Genomic DNA, 21,678 nt, shown 5'->3' with positions numbered 1-21,678 from the left:
GAGGCTGAGGCAGGAGAATGGCGTGAACCCGGGAGGCGGAGCTTGCAGTGAGCTGAGATCTGGCCACTGCACTCCAGCCCGGGCGACAGAGCAAGACTCCGTCTCAAAAAAAAAAAAAATTAAATAAATATGCAGTAATATAAACAATTAATTAACAATAATTAAATAAATGCAGTAATATAAACAATAACATTAAATTCAAATGGTCCAAACATTCCAAATAAAAAGCAGACACTGTGAGAGTAGATAAATTAAGTGGGCAGGAATGAAAGGAAACTGTTACAGGTTCTTACACGTGAAGTGGTTTAACACTTGAAGGTAGACTGTGGTAGTTAAAGATGTATAAAAAAACCCTACAACAGCCACTACAAAAACAAAGCACATGAGTACAGGTAATAAGCTATGAAAGAGATAAAATACAATCATAAAAAATAATTAAAAAAACAGGGAGAAAAAAACAAAGAATAGACAAGACAAATACAAAAGACAGTAAATTTAAACCCATTAATAGCAATAATCATATTAAATTTAAGTTGTCTAAATATTCCAAATAAAAAGCAGAGATTAACAGAGAAGACAGAAAAGCAAGAGCCAGTAATACATTGTCAACAAGAAACTCACTTGAAATATAAAGATGCAAACAGGTTAAAAGCAAAAGGACTGAAAAAGATACCAGGCTTTCACTAATCAAAAGAAAGATAGAGTGGCTATGTTAATGCTACATAAGGAAAGATCTTAGAGAAAACACTGTTACTGGGATATAGAGGACCATTTTATAATAATAAAGAGGCTACTTCATCAAAACAATCTTAAATAATTATGCATCTAATAACAGAAATACAAAATATGGGAAATAAAGAATGACAGACCCAAAAGGAGAAATAATCAAATTCACAAAAAGAGATTTCAAGATCCTTTTCTCGGTAATTGATATAATGACTTGACAAACATCACCACGGATGTAGAAGACATGAACACTATTAACCAACTTCACCTAATTTACATTTATAGAATACTATATTCAAATGTGGTTTCTGATCACAGAATTAAACCAGAAATCAGTATCTGGGAAACCCCAAAATACTCAAAAACTAAATATCATTTCTAAATAGCCCATGGATCAAACAACAAATCAAAAGGGATATTTACAAAGTATTTGGGGGCTGGGCACTGTAATCCTGGCACTTTGGGAGGCCAAGGCGGGAGGATCACTTGAGCCCAGGAGTTTGGGACCCCATCTTCATAAGAAAATAAAAAAATTAAAATTAGCCAGGTGTCTCAGTCACTCAAGAGGCTGGCGTGGGAGGATCTCTTAAGCCAGGAGGTCAAGGCTGCAGTTAGCCGTAATCATGCCACTGCACTCCAGCCTGGGTGACAGAGTGAAACCTTGTCTCAAAAAAAAAGTATTTTTAACTGAATAAAAACAAAAATGTCTTATTAAAATTTGTGGGACACAGCTCCAACCAGTGTTTACAGGGAAGTGTATAACATGAAGAGTCAACATTAGAAAACAATCAAGATCTCAGTCAACTGTTTTAAGCTGTCACCTTAAAAACTACAAAAAGACAAGCAAATTAAACTCAAAACAAGCAGAAGGAAATAATAGGAATTAGAATACAAAGCAATGAAATTAAAAACAACAATAAAGAGAATCAAAGAAAGGAAAAGCAAGATTAAAAGGTGGCTCACGCCTGTAATCCCAGCACTTTGGGAGGCCGAAGCAGGTGGATCACCTGAGGTCAGGAGTTTGAGACCAGCCTGGCCAATAAGGCGAAACCCCGTCTCTACTAAAAACACAAAAATTAGCCAGGCATGGTGGTGGGTGCCTATAATCCCAGCTACTCGGGAGGCTGAGGCAGGAGAATAACTTGAACTTGGGGGGTGGAAGTTGCCATGAGCCGAGATCGTGCCATTGCACTCCAACATGGACGACAAAGCGAGACTCCATCTCAAAAAAAAAAAATCCTTTAGGGCTGGATACAGCAGCTCATGCCTGTAATCCCAATACTTTGGAAGGTCAATGCAGGAGGACTTCTTGAGGCAAGGAGTTTGAGACCAGCCTTGGAAACATAGTAAGACCCTATCTCTACAAAAATTTTAAAATGGTAGCCTGCACCTGTCTTCCCAGCTACTCAGGAGGCTGAGGCAGGAGGATCACTTGAGTCCAGAGAGTCAAGGCTGCAATGAACTATGATCTCACCACTACACACCAGCCTGGGTGATAGGGTAAGACCCTGACTCAAGACAAACAAACAAAAAAATTCCTGGCCGGGCGCGGTGGCTCAAGCCTGTAATCCCAGCACTTTGGGAGGCCGAGATGGGTGGATCACGAGGTCAGGAGATCGAGACCATCCTGGCTAACACGGTGAAACCCCGTCTCTACTAAAAATACAAAAACTAGCCAGGCGAGGTGGCGGGCGCCTGTAGTCCCAGCTACTCGGGAGGCTGAGGCGGGAGAATGGCGTAAACCCGGGAGGCGGAGCTTGCAGTGAGCTGAGATCAGGCCACTGCACTCGAGTCCGGTCGACAGAGCGAGACTCCGCCTCAAAAAAAAAAAAAAAAAAAAATTCCTTATGGTACAATCCTGCATTAGCAAAAAACTCACAAAAAGGTTCTTTAGGCACAAACTTGGTGGCCAGACCACTGTCAGTTTTTCTTTCAAAAACTCAATGAACTAATTGAGGCATTTGGAATGGCAACACCCTCTTGAAGATATAATGAACAGCCTAGGTAGGGCCAATTTTCCTTTTTTTTTTTTTTGAGATGGAGTCTAGCTCTGTCACCCAGGCTGGAGTGCAGTGGCGCAATCTCGGCTCACTGCAACCTCCGCCTCCCGGGTTCAAGCAATTCTCCTGCCTCAGCCTCCTGAGTAGCTGGGATTAAGGCATGCACCACCATACCCGACTAATTTTTGTATTTTTAGTAGAGTTGGGGTTCCACCATGTTGGTCAGGCTGGTCTCGAACTCCTGACCTCATGATCCGCCCACCTCGGCCTCCCCAAAGTGCTGGGATTACAGGCATGAGCCACTGTGCTCAGCCAAGTAGGGCCAATTTTCTACAGCTCTCCATTTTTTACTACACTTAAACACAGCAAGGTAAAACAAATGACAGGTAGCTGCAACAAGAAATTGGAATAAAGACGAAAGTTTAAAATACAGGACAGGTCAGGCATGTTGGCTCATGCCTATAATTCCGGCACTTTGGGAGGCTAAGGCAGGAGGATCCCTTGAGACCAGAAGTTCAAGACCAACTTGGGTAACATAACAGGACCCCATCTCTACGAAAAATTTAAAAATTAGCCAAACGTGGTGGTGCACACCTGTAGTTTCAGCTACTTGGGAGGCTGTGGGGGGAAGATCATTTGAGCCTGGGAGTTCAAGACTGCAGTGAGCTGTGATCATGCCACTGCACTCTACCCTGGGCAACAGAGCAAGACTCCCATCTCAAAAAATAGATGAATGAATGAATTAATTAATTAAAATACAGGACTGAGATTCCTCTTAGAGAGCAGAGTGGCGGATACAAATGTGGAGTTACAGGAATAGACGCGTGGGTAAACCAACATGTTTGCCCAACATTAAAAATATAGAGTGCTCCATGACTGGAGCGTAATAAGAGCCCAATAAGAATGTGCTGAATAAGTAAATGAACAAATGAATGAAAAATGAATGACTGAGTGAAGGAAAAGAATGAAGGGGAAAAGATGAAAACAACAGCTGGGCACGAAGTAAGGATAAGTATCTGTTAAAAAAAAAGGGGGGGGAGGAAAACAGAGTAAAGGAAAAGAACCAGGAGAGCAGAGTATCACAGTAATCAAAGAGGAAGCAAGTTATGAAAGTGGCCAAGAAAGTAACATGCTACACAGATAAAGAAAAATGAGGATGGCCACAAACCTAAAACAACAAAAGAAGTATTTCATAACTCTGCAAGAATAGAAGGCAGAATAGAATATACATTGTTCCCAATCAGTAGCATATACTCCCTATACTGATGTCAAGGTTACCTTAAGAATTAAATTAAGAATGATAACTACCATTTATTAATAATTTCCCATGTAACAGGTTTTTGCTGGATTTGTAAAATTAATCCAAAATATCACAAGTCAAATTAAGTTGATACGAATTACCATTAGGAAGTATGACTGATGGTATCTATAACTGAAAAGCTTAAGCTCAATTGACTCTATTGTGCTGTATCTGAAAGAACCTGCTAATGGTAAGGAAACAGTCTTGAATGACACATAAAATGGAACCTCAGCATAAGAAAAAAAAGGTGTAACATTCTCCAATACTATCTAGGGGATAAATGAGGCAGGAACAACTAGGTGGGAGATAAATCCCAAGAGTGGAATAGATGCATCATGCTATTATAATTTGAGACACTGACCATTACTAAAATCCAACTAACCCTACTTGCTCTAATTCCATATCCAAATACGCTTCTGATAATTTGCTTCCTGTGCAGTTTTGTTCAGTGACCATTTGTACTACTTGATGATTTTATCTCTCAGCTAAGCTGGCATTTTAGTGTACAGATTAGTCTCTAGTCAATCAGTTCCCTAAACCTAATCACCTCTAGGTGTACTAACAAATCACATTTTTAATCCTATAAATTCAAAAACCATCACAGATAGCTGGTCTCCCTTTACATTGCTGAATATTCAAACCACAACATTTTAAATAAATAGTTAGCTGAGTGAGTCATATTTTGGCCCCACAGACAAGGATCTATCTTGGTATTGTCAAACTGCACCAAGTGAATCTGTAGAATGCTAAAAGCAGTCTCCTAAAAAAATTGGTTTTCTTACTATCATTGAAGGGGATGTGCATTCAACTTCTACAGATCTTAGACAAATGCTTCTTTTCCGAAGACATAACATGGGGAAAAAAACCGAAGAGAGCTGTCAGTATACCCAAACAGCTTTCCAATAAGGAAGGTACAAAGAAAACCCCTCAGGAGATTTATCCTTAAAAAAAAAAAAATTGTAGCACAGTAGAAATAAAGAATGGATCAATGTTGCAGAAGACAGAAGTGAAGTAAAAAAGCACTATTTCTACCACTGTGGAGATATAGCCAAGGAAGATACAGAGAGGCAAGACAGTGGGACTCCACGTAGCCCTCCAAGAGACCACTTGCAAGTTCCTCAACCTATGTGGGCCTTGCTTTCCTCTTCTGTAAAATGAGGAAATTGGATCAATTAATCTCTAAGGTTCTTTTCAATTATAGGTTCTATTATAATTAATTCATTTAATGATGAGTGGGAAAGGTACAGAAACAAATTTACCAAGAAAATTTAAGAGTAGCTTTGCTCAAACAATATAGTACATTTCCTCCCAAGTGGAATCTATTTTACCTCCAATTTCTTGGAGTGAAATCTATTTTACTTCCAACTTTTTTTAACCTTTATTTTACAATAAAACTAGATCTAATAAAAGTATCAGCATATATAGCAAGAAATATCAATCTGCTACAGCGGTCATTCAAGAAGGAAAATAGGGCCGGGCGTGGTAGCTCATGCCTGTAATCCTAGCACTTTGGGAGGAATAGGCAGAGAGATCACTTGAAGTCAGGAGTTTGAAACCAGCCTGGCCAACATGGTGAAACCCCGTCTCTACCAAAAATACAAAAAAAATAGTCAGGGGTGGTAGCGGGCGCCTATACTCCCAGCTACTCGGGAGGCTGATGAAGGAGAATTGCTTGAACCCAGGAGGCAGAGGTGGCAGTAAGCCAAGATCACGCCACTGCACTCCAGCCTGGGTGACAGAGCGAGACTCCATCTCAAAAAAAAAGAATAAAAACAGAACAGAAGACTTACGCATGTCTTTGATATCTGAGGGTTTCCCGGATGGACCATGCAACCTGGTAGGGCGAGGCCTGCTCTGAGTCCTCTGGTTCCTCTCCGCTCTCTTCAGACCAGTCCAAACCTGGGGTAGACAGGAGATGTTGCAAATTAGAAAAAATTTACTTTTATTCAAAATTTGAATTAAAAAGCTACACAAAATAACATAACCCAACACACCTATCGCAAGTACTATCATGGTGTGAATAAATGCCTCCTGATGAATTTCATTTCTATTCATACAAAGATAATCAATTTATTTTTGTTTTTGATGGAGTCTCACTCTGTTGCCCAGGTTGGAGTACAGTGGCACGATCTTGGCTCACTGCAACCTCTGCCTCCCGGGTTCAGCGATTCTCCTGCCTCAGTCTCCCGAGTAGCCAGGACTACAGGTGTGCACCACCACGCCCAGCTAATTTTTGTATTTTTAGTAGAGACACAGTTTCACCATATTGGCCAGGCTGGTCTCGAACTCCTGACCTCGTGATCTACTCATCCCGGCCTCCCAAAGTGCTGGGATTACAGGCGTGAGCCACCGTGCCCAGCCACACAATCGGGTTTTTTAAATGACATTACAACAAAAAGGCTAAGCTGTATTCTACAGATGAACTTCTTTTGTCAGACACTTCACTAATAGGGTAGAAGCAACACAAGCAAAGAGAGAGTTCAGGTCACAAAAAGGTAGAATTTCTTTTTTTTTTTGAGACGGGGTCTTGCTCTGTCACCTAGGCTGGGGAACAGTGGCATGATCTCGGCTCACTGCAACCTCGGCCTCCCAGGTTCAAGCGATTCTGTTGCCTCAGCCTCCCAAGTAGCTGGTATTACAGATGAGCACCACCACACCTGGCTAATTTTTGTATTTTCATTAGAGATGGGGTTTCGCCATGTTGGACAGGCTGGTCTCAAACTCCTGACTTTAAGTGATCTACCCGCCTTGGCCTCCCAAAGTGCTGGGATTACAGGCATGAGCCACCGTGTCTGGCCAGAATTTCTTTAAGTATCAAAACTTCATACACTAATATATCAGAAAAACATAAAATACAAACAAGAGGGTGAGAAAAGCAGCTCACTATACGTTCAGGCAAGAAAAAGGTCAACACCTGCTTCTGAAAGGTTTTATGAAACAACAACAACAAGAAAAACACCAAAAAGTACAGATAGAGTCACTCTACATTTCAACCAAGAAGGGCCCTACGATAAAGTGTCAAAGGCAGAAACACTCCATCCTCCTCTCCCAAACCATTCCCTGGTTCTTACCTTCCATGGGAAGATGGAAGGGTGAGATGGTAATGTTCTATTACTAATGAGGTTTAGGATTTCTTTCAATTATTTTAAACAAAAAATGTCAGACTTTGTGCTCCATCACATAAAACAAGGTTAGAAGGAAAAGTGGATAAACATAGTGTATATTAATATTTTGTTAAAGGGTCTCACTCTGTTGCCCAGGCTGGAGCACAGTGGTGCAATCTCGGCCTTGACCACCCGGGCTCAAGTGATCCTCCCACCTCAGCCTCCAGAGTAGCTGGCACTACAGGCAGCACTACCATGGCCAACTAATCTTTGTACTTTTTGTAGAGACGGGGTTTTGCCACGTTGACTAGGCCGCTCTCGAACTCCTGAGCTCAAGTGATCTACCTGCCTTAGCCTCCCAACATCCCACAATTACATGCATGAGCCACTGTGCCCAGCCAAATGCTATAATTTTTAATGACTGAATAATTTTTAGCTCCTAACATAAAAGTTTTACCCTTTTAAAAGTCTTGTGCCTTGGCCAGGTGTACTGGCTCGTGATTGTAATCCCAGCAGTTTGGGATGCTGAGCCAGGATGATCACTTCAGGCAAGGAGTTAGAGACCAGCCTGGGTAACACAGCAAGGCCCCGACTCTACAAAAAACTTAAAAATTAGCCAGGCTGAGTGGTGCATGCCTGCAGTCCCAATTATTCAGGAGACTGAGGCAGGAGGATCAATTGACCCTTGAGCCCAGGAGGTTGAGGTTGCAGTGAGCCATGATCATGCCACTGCATTTCAGCCTGGTGACAGAGCAAGGCCCTGTCTCTAAAAGTTTAAAAAAAAAAAAAAGAAGTTTTATAGCTTGAAGAGGTCTTGATAAAGACTGATGTTGCACAGCCTAAAGTGTAACATGTGGCACTATGTAAGTTTAACATATTCATACCTCTATGAAACTTACTGGACACCTTGATAACTAGTATTTTATTTATGTCTTCCTTCTTAAGAACCTCAAAAATTAAGAGTATCCTTATTAGACAGTTACATTAAAAAGGACTTCACGGATTGCCTCCATAGTTTAAATGAGTTTACATGTGGCAAATAGGGAAATTAAGAAAAGGTTAATTAAAATGCAAATTATAAATGCTTAAGATTAAATAACACATTGCAATTGGCATAAAGAAACTTCAAATCTAATTCTAAGATGACTATCTAAAATGTCAGGTCACCTTTAAAAATGAGTTACTTTCTCTCAACTGAAATAATTAATAATTTGTAGGGGGAAAAGGTAAAAAAAAGCAATTAAATGATCACAACAGCATCAACTTCAGTGTGTTGAAAGGTCAAGTTCTGGCCGGGCGCGGTGGCTCAAGCCTGTAATCCCAGCACTTTGGGAGGCCGAGACGGGGGGATCACGAGGTCAGGAGATCGAGACCATCCTGGCTAACACAGTGAAACCCCGTCTCTACTAAAAAAAAAATGCAAAAAACTAGCCGGGCGAGGTGGCAGGTGCCTGTAGTCCCAGCTACTCGGGAGGCTGAGGCAGGAAAATGGCGTAAACCCGGGAGTCGGAGCTTGCAGTGAGCTGAGATTCGGCCACTGCACTCCAGCCTGGGAGACAGAGCGAGACTCCGTCTCAACAACAACAACAACAAAAAAAAAAAAAAAAAAGAAAGGTAAAGTTCTTCAAAGTGACATTTAAGGCACCAATAAAAAACAGAACATGAGTTATCTTTTATTTGTTTCAACAGAATAATTTCTACTAAGACACCTATACTTTCTCTGAAGAAGTCAAGATCTAAGTCATAAAAACTAAGATGGAAGTGTTTTTCCTGCTGTGAAACTAACTGTCCAATAAAGCAAACCTTTGATCTTGGCTTCATTATCACTAGTTTTAATGTAACTAACTGATATAACTAGCGCAGACAGGACTATAAAAGCTAATAATAAGACTGAGTTTTTATTTAAGTACTCTTTGCTAACATGAATACAGACTATACTTTGTCATAAGGTTATAGAGTATATATATTACTATTTCTGGTTTCCCCAAAATAACCTTTGATTTGAAATCTTAGGCCCTCCAATATGTTTGCATTTTTAAAAATTTAAAAGGGCGTCCGGGCATAGGGGCTCACGCGTGTAATCCCAGCACTTTGGGAGGCCAAGGTGGGTGGATCACCTGAGGTCAGGAGTTCAAGACCAGCCTGGCCAACATAGTGAAACCCCGTCTCTATTAAAAATACAAAAAATTAGCCGGGCGTGGTGGCGTGCACCTGTAATCCTAGCTACTCAGGAGACTGAGGCAAGAGAATCACTTGAACCTGGGAGCCAGAGGCTGCAATGAGCTGAGATCATGCCACAGCACTCCAGCTTGGGCAACCCAGCAAGACTCCATCTCAAAAAAAGAAAAAAAAAATGTAAAAGGCTGAAAACTTTTTCTGTATGTTTTCATTCTGTTGAAAAATGATTTAAAAATTGCTGGGCACAGTGGCACATGCCTGTAATCCCAGCACTTTGGGAAGCAGAGGCAGGCAGATCACAAGATCAGGGGTTCAAGACCAGCCTGACCAATATAGTGAAACTCTGTCTCTACTAAAAATGCAAAAGATTAGCTGGATGTGGTGGCATGCGCCTGTAGTCCCAGCTACTGAGAAGGCTGAGGCAGGAGAATCACTTGAATCCGGGAGGCAGAGGTTGCAGTGAGCCAAAACTTCACCATTGCACTACAGACTGGGTGACAGAGCAGGACTCCGCATCAAAAAAAAATTAAAAAATCAGCCCCTAAGATGACATAAAATTTCATCATTTCAAAAGCTAAAAAATTATCAGCATCCAAAAATAAATGAAATTATAAATAAAAATTTAGTAGATGATGCCGGTAAGTGTTGGAATTAGAGGCAAACTTTTAAAAAAACTGTTAGATCTCTGCCTCAAAACTAATGTCTAAATGTTCCAGCTAGATAACTAAAATGCAAATAATGAAATAATAAAAGGACTAAAAGAAAATATGGGTGAATCGGTTTACATATTTTTGGGATGAAGAGAATCCAAACAAGGAAGCAAGCAAATCAAAACCCAGCCTCAAAAGAAAGAAATCTTAAAGAAGAGAATACATTAAAATTTTAACTTTTAAATCCCTACAATGGATACTTCTTTTCTTTTCTTTTCTTTTTAAGAGACAGGGGTCTCAGCTCTGTCACAGTGGCATGATTATAGCTCACTGCCAGCCATAAGCTCTTAGACTTAAGGGCTCCTTCCGCCTCAGCCTCCCAAGTAGCAGAGATTACAAGTTTGCAACTGTGCCTGGCTATAACAGATACCTGGGAGCAAAACACAAAGGAGAGGACGGAGAGACTTTCCAACAGATATAATACACATATAAAAAGCTCTTACCAATCAATAGAAAATAAATATATGGATGGAAGAAGTGAAAGTCAAAATAAACAAAATGTCCAAAAATCATTATGAACAAATACTCAACTATATTATTAATCCAAAATAGCAGTTCTGAAAGTATGGTCCACAGATCACCAGAAGTCCTTGAAATATTCTTGGAGTATATAGGTCAACACTATTTTCTTTCTAAAAAGTGTTTTTTTAATTTAAATTTTAAAAAGGAGAAAGAATCTCACTATGTTTCCCAGGCTGGTCCCGAACTCCTGGGCTCAAGTGATCCTCCTGTCTTGGCCTCCCCAAAGTGCTAAGATTATTGGCATGAGCCACCTCACCTGGCCTCAAAACTATTTTCAACAAAATAATATTAAGACATTATTTGCCTTTTTCACTGTGTTGACACTTACACTGATGGTATAAAAGCAATGATGGGTAAAACTACAGGCTCCTTAATTACCATGAATCAAGGCAGTGGCATCAGACTTACTAGGAGTCACAGTATTCCTCATCCCATGCTTCGCAGTTGTAAAGGAGTTTTATTTGAGAATATTCTTGTTCATTAAAGATTATTTATTTTTATTAAATCGACCCCCGAGCACATGTCTTGATACTACTCTGTGTGTGTAAATGTGAATCTGCTGCAGAGGAAGAAAGTATGACAGCTGTCCTGAGGAAGAGGACTTGCACAACTGTTTTCATTGCAACCTGACCAAACTGCTTTTTCTCATTCATTATCACTTTTTCTTTTTTGAGATGGAGTCTCACTCTGTAGCCCAGGCTGGAGTACAGAGGCGCGATCTTGGCTCACTGCAACCTCTGCTTTCCAGGTCCCAGTTCAAGCAATTCTCCTGCCTCAGCCTCCCGAGTCGTTGGGATTACAGGCATGCTCCACCATGCCCAGCTAAGTTTTTGTATTTTTAGTAGAAACAGTGTTTCACCATGTTGGCCAGGCTGGACTTGAACTCCTGATCTAATGATCTGCCCACCTCAGCCTCCCAAAGTATTGGGATTACAGGCGTGAGCCACCACACCCAGCCTACATCATCATCTTTATTTGAAAGAGAATCTGACAGGCCAGGCACGGTGACTTATGCCTGTAATCCCACCAGCACTTTGGGAGGCCAAGACAGGAGGATCAGCCTGGGCAACACAACACAGTGAGACCCCATCTCTATCAAAAATTTGAAAAAAAAGTTAGCCAGTTGTGGTGGTGTGTGCCTGTGGTCCCAGTGACTTGGGAAGCTGAGGTCGGGAGATCGCTTGAGCCCAGTAGGTCAAGGCAGTAGTAAGCCATGATCGTGCCACTGCACTCCAGCCTGGACAACACAGCAAGACCCTGTCTCAAAAAAAAATTGTATTTTAAATTTCTCAGTTTTAGCTTCTAAATACAGTATAAATAGATACAACCCATATACAAGAGCTTTATGGTGTCCTTATTAATTTTTAAGTGAAAAGGATCCTAAAAACAAATATTTGAGAAACACTAAGATATGTAAATTTAAGCAGATTTTCTATCTAATTTGCAAAGGCAATAATAACATAATAATACTACCCAGGGCTGATAAAAGATTTAGAGAAACTGTATTTTCACACACTGCTTAAAGAAGATAAGCTGACAAAATAATTCTGAAGAAAAATTTAGCAACATATATCAACACTTTTTTTGTTTTTTTTTTAAAAGCTAAAGCTTTGAATCCGCAATTCCACTTTTAGGCTGAATTAACAATCTATTTGAAGAAAAAAATTAAAGATGTGGCAATAATTGTTTTACTTTAAGGCTATATACATCTACAACAGTTTATAAGGACATAAACTGGATACAACTTAAATGGAAGACAGAATTCAGTCATGAAAAATTACACCGTATATTAAAAATCACCAACTTGAAAATACATTAGTATGAAAAATTTTAAAACAGGTTACAAAACAGCATGTATAGTAAGAACCCAATTTTATATATTGGAAAGAATATATCAAGGCACTAACAAATGGGTATTAATATGGCTTGGAGTGTTTTATTATTTTTGTTTATAAATTTTTTAACTTTTGTATTTTAATCACGAAAAGTCACAGATGGTTAAACAACAGGTTAAACAATAAAAAGCTGTAAGAAAAGTCACCACTCCCATCTCCTATAAAATACACCCTGTCCAATTCCATCCTCCCAAAGGGTAGCTGATGTTAACAGCCTGGAAGTATATATCCTTTTATACTTTTACCTTTGCTCACACCAATCAGGCAAACAGTCATATACTTAATCAATAAATATACTGATATCCCCTGTTTATTTACTTTGTTTATGTTTACCAAAATGGGATAATAATTACCTCTTGATTTTTTTTTCTACTTTTTAATATACCATGGACACATCCCGGTCAAAAGATACAGATATCATTTTCCTTTTTTTTTTGAGATGGAGTTTCGCTCTTGTTGCCCAGGCTGGAGTGCAATGGCACAATCTCGGCTCACCGCAACCTGCACTTCCTGGGTTCAAGCAATTTTCCTGCCTCAGCCTCCCAAGTAGCTGGGATTACAGGCACGCACCACCATGCCAGGCTAATTTTTGTATTTTTAGTAGAGATAGGGTGTTGCCATATTGGCCAGGCTGGTCTCGAACTCCTGACCTCAGGTGATTCACCGACCTCGGCCTCTTAAAGTGCTGGGATTACAGGCGTAAGCCACCACGCCCGGCCTCATTCATTCTTTTTAATAGCTGTATATTTCTTTCTTTTCTTTTCTTTTTCTTTTTTTTATATAACGAGATGAGGTCTTACTGTGTTGCCCAGATTGATCTTGAACTCCTGAGCTCAAGTGATCCTCCCACCTCGGCCTCCCAAAGTGCTAGGATTACAGGTATGAGCCATTGCACCCAGCCTGTTACATAATATTTCATAAAACACATACGAACCATAATTTAGTCAAGGTTTCCTATCAGTAATTGTTGCTTTGCAGGTTTTTAATGCTGCGAACAATGTTTCAGTGAACGTCCTTGCACATACATCCTTACAGTTTGATTTTTTTAATCCACAGGATAGTGTCCCAAAAGTGAGTCTGCTGGCTACAAATATATTTTGTTTGTTTGTTTGTTTGTTTGTTTGAGACGGGGTCTCTGTCACCCAGACTAGAGTGCAGTGGCGCAATCTCGACTCACTGCAGCTTCCACCTCCCCGCTTCAAGCAATTCTCCCACCTCAGCCTCTCAGGTAGCTGGGACTTCAGGTGCGCACCACCACACCCAGCTATTTTTTTGCACTTGTAGTAGAGACAGGGTTTCACCATGTTGGCCAGGCTGGTCTCAAATTCCTGACCTCAGGTGATCTGCCCACCTCAGCCTCCCAAAGTGCTGGGATTACAGGCATGAGCCACTAAGCCCAGCCTATAAATACATTTTAAATTAGTAGATATTGCTAAATTACTCACCAGCAATGTATGAGATACCATATCCTGACCCTGACCAACAATGGATATCATTTTTGCCAATCTGGTAATTCATTGTCGCTTTAATTTGTATTTCCTGCCTGCTGAGAGGATTGAGGTATTCATTTGTTTACTGACTATTCATATCTCTTCATGTTCTATCTTTGCTCATATTTCTATTGCTGTCACATTATGCAAATAATTTTTCCTGAAGTGAAAATCATAGCTCATATTGCATTTGAGAATAAATTTCAACTGAATTAAAGGTTTAAATGATAAAAAACAATCAAACTATTAATAGAAAACATAGAATATCTGTATAAACTTGGAATCGAGGAAGTTTTCTTAAGCAAGACAGGAAATTCAGAAGCAACAAAAGAAAAATAGACATGTGACTACATTAAATTACAAGTTTTCCCTGTATTTTCTCACTTTTAAATCATTAACAGGTACTGCCTTGCAAATTTTTTAAACAGGAAAAAATGTTTTAAAACTGTCAGCAGATATCAACAATGCTATGATCATTCCTAGAATAAGACACGCAAAGAACTTCATTGGATGCACAGGTGCTAAACTCATAAAAGCATACAACCAAACACAACTGTCTTTTAATGCTGCTATCACTACAAATAAAAGCTATGTGTGGAATTCTAAATTCCCAACTCCTATTTCTGTATCCTGTTCAGCAAGTATTATGCCCTCCAGTGTTGGCCCTCTGTATCCATGGGATCCACATCTGTGGATTCAGCCAATCGCTGATCAGAAATATTTGAAAAAAAAGATTACATTTGTACTGAATATATACAGACTTTTTTTCTTGTCATTATTCCCTAAACAATACAGTATAACAACTGTTTTCATAGCATTTACATTATATTAGGTATTATAAATAATCTAGAGATGATTTAAAGAATATGGGAGGATGTGCATAGGTTATGTGCAAATACTATGCTGTTTTATATCAGGAACGTGCGCATCCTCAAATTTTGGTACCTGAGGGAAATCCTGGAACCAATCCACCACACATGTAGAGGGATGACTGTGTTTATTTTAAGGTGGTCTACCTAAATACAGAATCTTCCACTGCACTGCTCTGCCCCATTGTGATTCCACCCCCATCACATATGGGGTGATTATGAAAGGGAAGCTCCACACAACAGAACACATTCTGTCATATTATGTATCTATGATACGATAAAATAGATAACTCACCTAAATGGGGAAACAGATCAGTGTCCAACTGATGTTTCTGGGTGCACAGTTTCACCAGTCTCTGCAGTCGGCTTATACATGAGAAGTGTGGAGAGAAGGCTGTGGCTTTCATGAGGATCCGGTCAGTCCTGGGTGGGTCCACGGTGGGAGCCCTACTGGATGGCAGGAGGGGCAGAGGCCTCTTGTGAGACAACTGCCTTGCTTGTGCTATAGTGTGTGTGGTGGGTGCCACTCCCTGCATTGGTAGGCTGGTGTTCTGAGGTTGAGGTGACTTGCAGACTGAACCCTGCGGTGGCGCTGGAGGTTTTAAAGAAGTGGATAAAGGTGACAGGTGGGAGTGCTGCTGCGGAGGCTGCTGCTGTGAAGGTGCAGGAGGGGGACTAAAGTGCTCTTGTCGAACTTTTAAAATCTCTGTCTCTCTCTGGCGCTGCCGATTCTGGGCCAACTTGCTCTGCAACTTCTTTCTCACAGTTGCCCCTTTCTTTAGGTCATCATCTTCCTCGTTGAAAGCAAATGGGTCTTCCAACTCAGTTTCCAGGTAGTGGAGAGGGACCCTTGCCCCAGGTGGAGAGAGGGACATTCCATCCAGTCCGTTGGGCATCTTCAAGGCCAGCGTGGGCACTGTCAGGCTAAAGGCCATGGTATCCATCTGGTGCCTGACCTTCACCTCATCTATAGGATCATTCTTTTTCTTCCTCTCTTTTTTCGGGATAAAGCCAAGTACCTGCAGGTGGCTGTTGCAGTACCTTTAAAACACACACATACATGGGAAAATATTCATGATACCTATTTTTTAAAGTAGAACATAAAACTACATATGAATCCTAATATGTTAAAAACTGCATCACTATAGTGACTCTTGGCAGCCAGCGACTTAACATGCAAACCTCTACTACTTTCAAGCAATCCTCAAAGTCAGTGTAATTTTGATGAGGTAAATATGTGAACTGTACATGCACAGGGGTGGCCAGACAGAAGCAAGTCATTCAGTGACTGAGTGGCCCTGGATAACTGCTTAGCTACTGCTTCTCACATGGCTTTGTTATTCTCTATTCATAGCATACAAAGTAACTCATCAAGAGTCTAAAAGATCACTTAAAATTCTCTTACAGAGAAATATATATATATATTTTCTAAGGCCATTAAGGTATTTGGAGATTCACAAAGCTCTTATGACATAAAACCCTCAAGAATGTCAAGTGTCTACTGTGCTTTAGATACATATATACAGAGAGAGAGAAAGAGACAGAAAGAAAGACAGAATGAAACAAGAAAGTAAAAGATGGCTCATGGGGTTATAGGTGAAATGTCTTTTTCAGTAGCCAGATGTAAGTACACGAATTATCTCCTGTAGTATCTACCTGCTGTAGGCACTAAAATAATGCCCTTAATGCACACGAGGAAACTAAGCTTTATAGAAATTAACTTGCCTGAGACTCTTTCCAGCTGGAAAGAGTCAGAGCTAAGACCAACTAAAATCAAAGCTCATGAAGACTCTCATTAGTCTTCAACAACGAGCAAGTATATTGCTTGGGTGACTGGCGCACCAGAATCTCACAAGTCACCACTAAAGAACTTATTCATGTAACCAAATACCACCTGTACCTCAGTAACTTATGGAAAAATAAAATAAAAATAATTTTTTAAAATGCTTGATAGAATTCACCAGTGATGCCATATTGACATGGACTTTTCCTGTGGAAACTTAAAAAAAAAAAAATGAGCAAAATTAAGTTCAAAAACTGCTATTTTGAATTCTCTGTCTGAGAGATCACATATCTCTGTTTTTCCAGAATTGGTCCTTGGTGCCTTATTTATTTCATTTGTTGATGTCATGTTTTCCTGGATGGTCTTGATGCTTGTGAATTTTCGTCTGTGTGGGTATTGAAAAGGTAGATATTTATTGTGGTCTTCATACTCTTCATGCTATTTTAAAAACCTATAAAAGGGCCAGGTGCGGTGACTCACACCTGTAATCCCAGCACTTTGGGAGGCCAAGGCAGATGGGTCACCTGAGGCCAGGAGTTCGAGACCAGTTTGGCCAACACGGCAAAACCCCATCTCTACTAAAAATACAAAAATTAGACGGATATGATGGTAGATGCCTGTAATCCCAGCTACTCGGGAGACTGAGGCACAAGAATCGCTTGAACCCAGGGGCAGAGGTTGCAGTAAGCTGAGACTGCACCACTGCATTCCAGCCTGGGAGACAGAGTGAGACTCGTCTCAAAAAAACAACAAACAAACAAACAAGCAAACAAAAAAACACTACTCCATGCTTAAATAAATTTGGAAAATGCTGGCTTAAACAAAATTAAAGAAGGATTTTGTTTTTTTGTTACAACTACATGTGCAACTACTCAAAGCACTTTGTATATCATACATTATGAAGTTCCAAGAGGAAAATGTACCCATCTGGCAGTGTTTCCCAAAATTATTTGAAAATGAAACCCAGGGCCAAACGCAGTGGCTCATGTCTGTAATCCCAGCACTTTGGGAAGCCGAGGCAGGAGGATCCCTTGAGGCCAGGAGTTCAAGATTGGCCTGAACAACATAGCAAGACCCTGTCTCAGTTTAAAAAAAAAAAAAAAAATCCAAGAAAACAGAACCAGCCGGGCAAGGTGGCTCATCATGCCTATAATCCCAGCATTTTGGGAGGCCGAGGCAGGTGGATCACTTGAGGTCAGTAGTTTGAGACCAGCCTGGCCAACGTGGCGAAACACCATCTCTACTAAAAATACAAAACTTAGTGGGGTGTGGTGGCGGGCACCTGTAATTCCAGCTACTTGTGAGGCTGAGGCAGGAAAATCCCTTGAACCCATAAGGTGGAGGCTGCAGTGAGCTGAGACTGTGCCACTGCACTCCAGCCTGGGCGACAGAGTGAGACTCAGCCTCAAAAAACAAAAACAAAAGAGAACCTATTTTTATTGTAGCATATAGGTGATAGCTCCACAAACACAGTTTGGGAAAAGACCACTAAAGTAAAAAATGTCAATCCTCAAATTCACTGGGCTTCATCATAAAAATTTTTTTTAGTAATGGCTAAAAATACAGATTCACCAAATAGTCAGAAAATCTCACACACACACAGAATATGTGTATTGTGTTGCTTCGTCTTAGAAATAAATCTATCAGAGGCACTCCTTAAGACAGGCCTCTTAAGAAAAAGCTTTCTTTGTCATGTGCCGTCACTGAAAAAGAGAAAAAGGTTTCTAGCCAGCAAAGAGAATCTACACTGTGTGTGCGTGCGCACGCACACATGTGCTTCCCTAGCAAGTTTGAGGTAGGTCCCATACATATCTTAAACAGAACAGATTCACAAAGCAATGGCCAGCAAAGAAAGAGGCAGCTGGGATAATTGCACTAACCAAAAAGTTTTCCAAGAACAGGAAAAAATTTTAATAAAGAATAAATTTGGCCTGGAATGGTGGCCAAATCAGGGGGATTGCTTGAAGCCAGGAGCTCGAAATAAGCCTGGGCAACCTAGTAAGGCTCCATCTCCACAAAAATTTTTCAAAACACAGCCGGCCACGTGGCTTGTGCCTGTAGTCCTAGCTACTTGGGAGACTGAGGCAAGAGGATCATTCAAAGCCCGAAGTTCAAGGCTGTAGTGAGCTACAATCATGCCACTGCACTTTCTGGGCAGCAGAATGAGACCCCATCTCAAAGAAAAAAAAAAAAGAAAGATAAATTTATAACTTAGTACTTACGGCTGGGTGCAGTGGCTCATGCCTGTAATTCCAGCACTTTGGCAGGCAGAAGTGGGCAGATCACTTGAGGTCAGGAGTTCAAGACCATCCTGGCCAACATGGTAAAACCCCATCTCTACTAAAAATATAAAAATTAGCCAGGCGTGGTAGTATACACCCGTAATCCCAGCTACTGGGGACGCTGGTGCAGGAGAATTGCTTGAACGCAGGAGGCAGAGTTTGCAGTGAGCCGAGATCACACCACTGCACTCCAGCCTGGGCAACAGAGTGAGACGCCATCAAAAAAAAAAACAACTTAGCATTTATTAAGCACAGCTTCTCTTGAGATAGAAACATGTTCTCAAAAGAGCAAACTATTTCAAAGACAAAGGTGAATACAGATGTGTCAGAGAATTTTTTTTTTTTTTTTTTTTTGGATATGGGGTCTTGTTCAGTTGCCCAAGCTGGAGTACAGGGGCACAATTACTGCTCACTGCAGCCTCGACCTCCTGGGCTAAATCAATCCTCCCATCTCAGCCTCCCAAGTAGCTGGGATTCCAGGCATGTACCACCACACCTGGCTAATTTTTGTATTTTTTGTAGAGATGGGGTTTTGTCATGTTGCTCAGGCTGGTCTTGAACTCCTAAGCTCAAGCAATCCACCGCCTTGAGCTCCAAAAGTGCTGGGATTACAGGTGTGAGCCATCACACCCAGTGCTTGCTGCTATTAAGATAATTCCTGCTTTGGCTCAACTGAAAATAAATCCAACACTGACAACTGTAACCATGATAAGCTGATTTTAAGACAAAATTTTAGAAATGTGTTTACAATGGGGCTTGACATAAAAAAAAATTAATCCAAGCTCATCCATTCTTCAAGTTACAAAAAGGCAGCAGTAAGAAATTACCATTTTCAGTCTGCTAAAAACTAACTAGACAGATATATTTAGCGTAATACACAGGTCCCTTTCTCACCTGAGATTAAAATTTTATTTCTTGCCCCACTAAGCAGCTGTTTCTAACTTTCAGGTATTGTAATCTGAAGCCTTAAGCGCTCATTAGAAATTCTAAAAGAGTATTCCTAAATCCCCATTAAACTATTTGTACTCATTTTGGTGAGATCTCCACCAACACAAATTATTTATTTCATACTGCAAGCATAAAAAGTATTCATGACATAAAATATCTGATTCCTGTCCAACCAATTTATGCAAGTGACATTTGCTAATGTATAGAAACATGGATGAAGGTTGTGTGTGTGTTTTAAGATTCAAATTTTCTACCTAGAGATAACAAGTATCTTGAAACTTTTGGGAAACAAGCATGTATCTCTCCATGAAGTCCCGCAATGATCTATATAGTTTCTGGAGAACTGAAGAAAAAGAGGCATGGAGAAGAGATTATATATGAAAGATAGTGTAAATTTTCCTAACAATATGAAAGATGAATAACCAGTATAAGACTCCTTTAAACACAATTCCAGTCAGAAAAGCATAAACTCATCATTCTAGTGGCAAAATGGACCCTTAATGTGAAAATAGTGTTTCCAAATTATGGTAAACATACTCTATTTGGAACACTTTTTAACCAAAAAAGGTAAGGTTATAAAACATGCCAAACACTGGTGAGAAGTCTGACAGGAAATAAATCTAAATGATCCAAGTAGTTTAAAAAAAAATTTTTAAGTATATATCCTTTACTAACTTCTAGGCATAGATTTTAAACTCCAAAATTACTATCATTAATTACAACACCTAATTAGTTCTTAAAATTTCTCTCATTTAGGCAAATGAGAAAACTAGGTACAGAATCAGGAATTACTTTATAAGGCCACAAACCAAACAAATCCGTTTTAAGACTTCAAGCAGCAACTTTGAGGGGAAAAAAAATCTTAAAAATTCTAGAAGTCCATGAAATCAATTAAAAAGAAGACACTCAAACATATTTTAAGTAATTCTCCAAACGTATTACTCTATTTTTAAAAACTGCCATATGTCATCTTTAAAAGTATTCCATAGTTTACTTAGATTACCCCCAGAATTCAATATTTATATAGGTGGAGGAAGGGAGGGAGGGAGAAATGAGGGACAGAAGAAAAGAGAAGAAAAAACAAGAAAAGAAAAAATTCCAAGCCTGTTAATGAAATCAAGGATTGAGTCTCATGATTAGCCCTTACCTACGATCCTCTGATTTGGGGATGGGGTTGGTGCAGCGTTGGCTGTTATACTTGGCCACATATTCACATTGCTTGAAGGGGGCAGTCTTGTCCTCCAGAACGTGTCTGATACAGAAGGCGTAGCCGTTGAGTCGCCTCTGCTTGCACAGTTTGGGGCTATATGAGCACAAGGGCTTATTGTCAACCTCAGAGAAGTGTATATGTTTCCCTTCATACATCACGTGACTCTATTCCTTGTGAACATCAGCTAAAAGGCCACCACAAAAAAAGAAACCCAAATGATAAATCAGAGAGTATAAGGCAGATTTAAGTTGAGAATTTCACTGAGGGACTTCTGGCCCCACAGCCATACCTGATTTTAAATCTTCTGCACCATAGCAATGTTAAGAGAACCCCCAAGGATACCACAGTTTGGAATGCCGCAGAATCAAGATGAAGCAGATTGTCTACAAAAATATCAAAAGGCCTAGTTAACAAACAGAAATCAGCAAAGCTAGTTCACCCAGGAAGCAAAATACTACGGTATCACCCTTACTAATGCAATGGATTCTTCACTGTAAATCAACATCTCAATAATGAGGTTAAATAAGAAAATAAGAGACATTATAAAACATTAAGTTGGCCGGGCGCCATGGCTCATGCCTGTAATCCCAGCACTTTGGGAGGCCAAGGTGGGTGGATCACCTGAGGTCAGGAGTTCGAGACCAGCCTGGCCAACATGGTG

At 40.2% G+C, this 21,678-nt stretch overlaps 1 protein-coding gene across 2 annotated transcripts in view; it reads right to left on the bottom strand.

Annotated features, from left to right (window-relative positions):
* INO80D (INO80 complex subunit D) overlaps positions 1–21,678 on the bottom strand; it is a 99,361-nt gene that overhangs the window by 55,786 nt on the left and 21,897 nt on the right. For both annotated transcript variants that reach the window (XM_011949886.1, XM_011949885.1), the window contains 4 exons: positions 21,307–21,400; positions 20,955–21,201; positions 15,090–15,835; positions 5,817–5,925 (listed from right to left, as the gene is read on the bottom strand). In XM_011949886.1, the coding sequence (XP_011805276.1) occupies positions 5,817–5,925; positions 15,090–15,835; positions 20,955–21,172 (1,073 nt within the window). In that variant the 5' untranslated portion in view covers positions 21,173–21,201; positions 21,307–21,400. The remainder of the gene's footprint in view (positions 1–5,816; positions 5,926–15,089; positions 15,836–20,954; positions 21,202–21,306; positions 21,401–21,678) is intronic.

The sequence above is a fragment of the Colobus angolensis genome, unplaced genomic scaffold (genome assembly GCF_000951035.1).
Source record: "Colobus angolensis palliatus isolate OR3802 unplaced genomic scaffold, Cang.pa_1.0 Scaffold30, whole genome shotgun sequence".
Classification (NCBI taxonomy): Eukaryota; Metazoa; Chordata; class Mammalia; order Primates; family Cercopithecidae; genus Colobus; species Colobus angolensis.
Note: the sequence above shows the minus strand (reverse complement) of the source record. Positions and strands in the feature narration are given on the sequence as shown.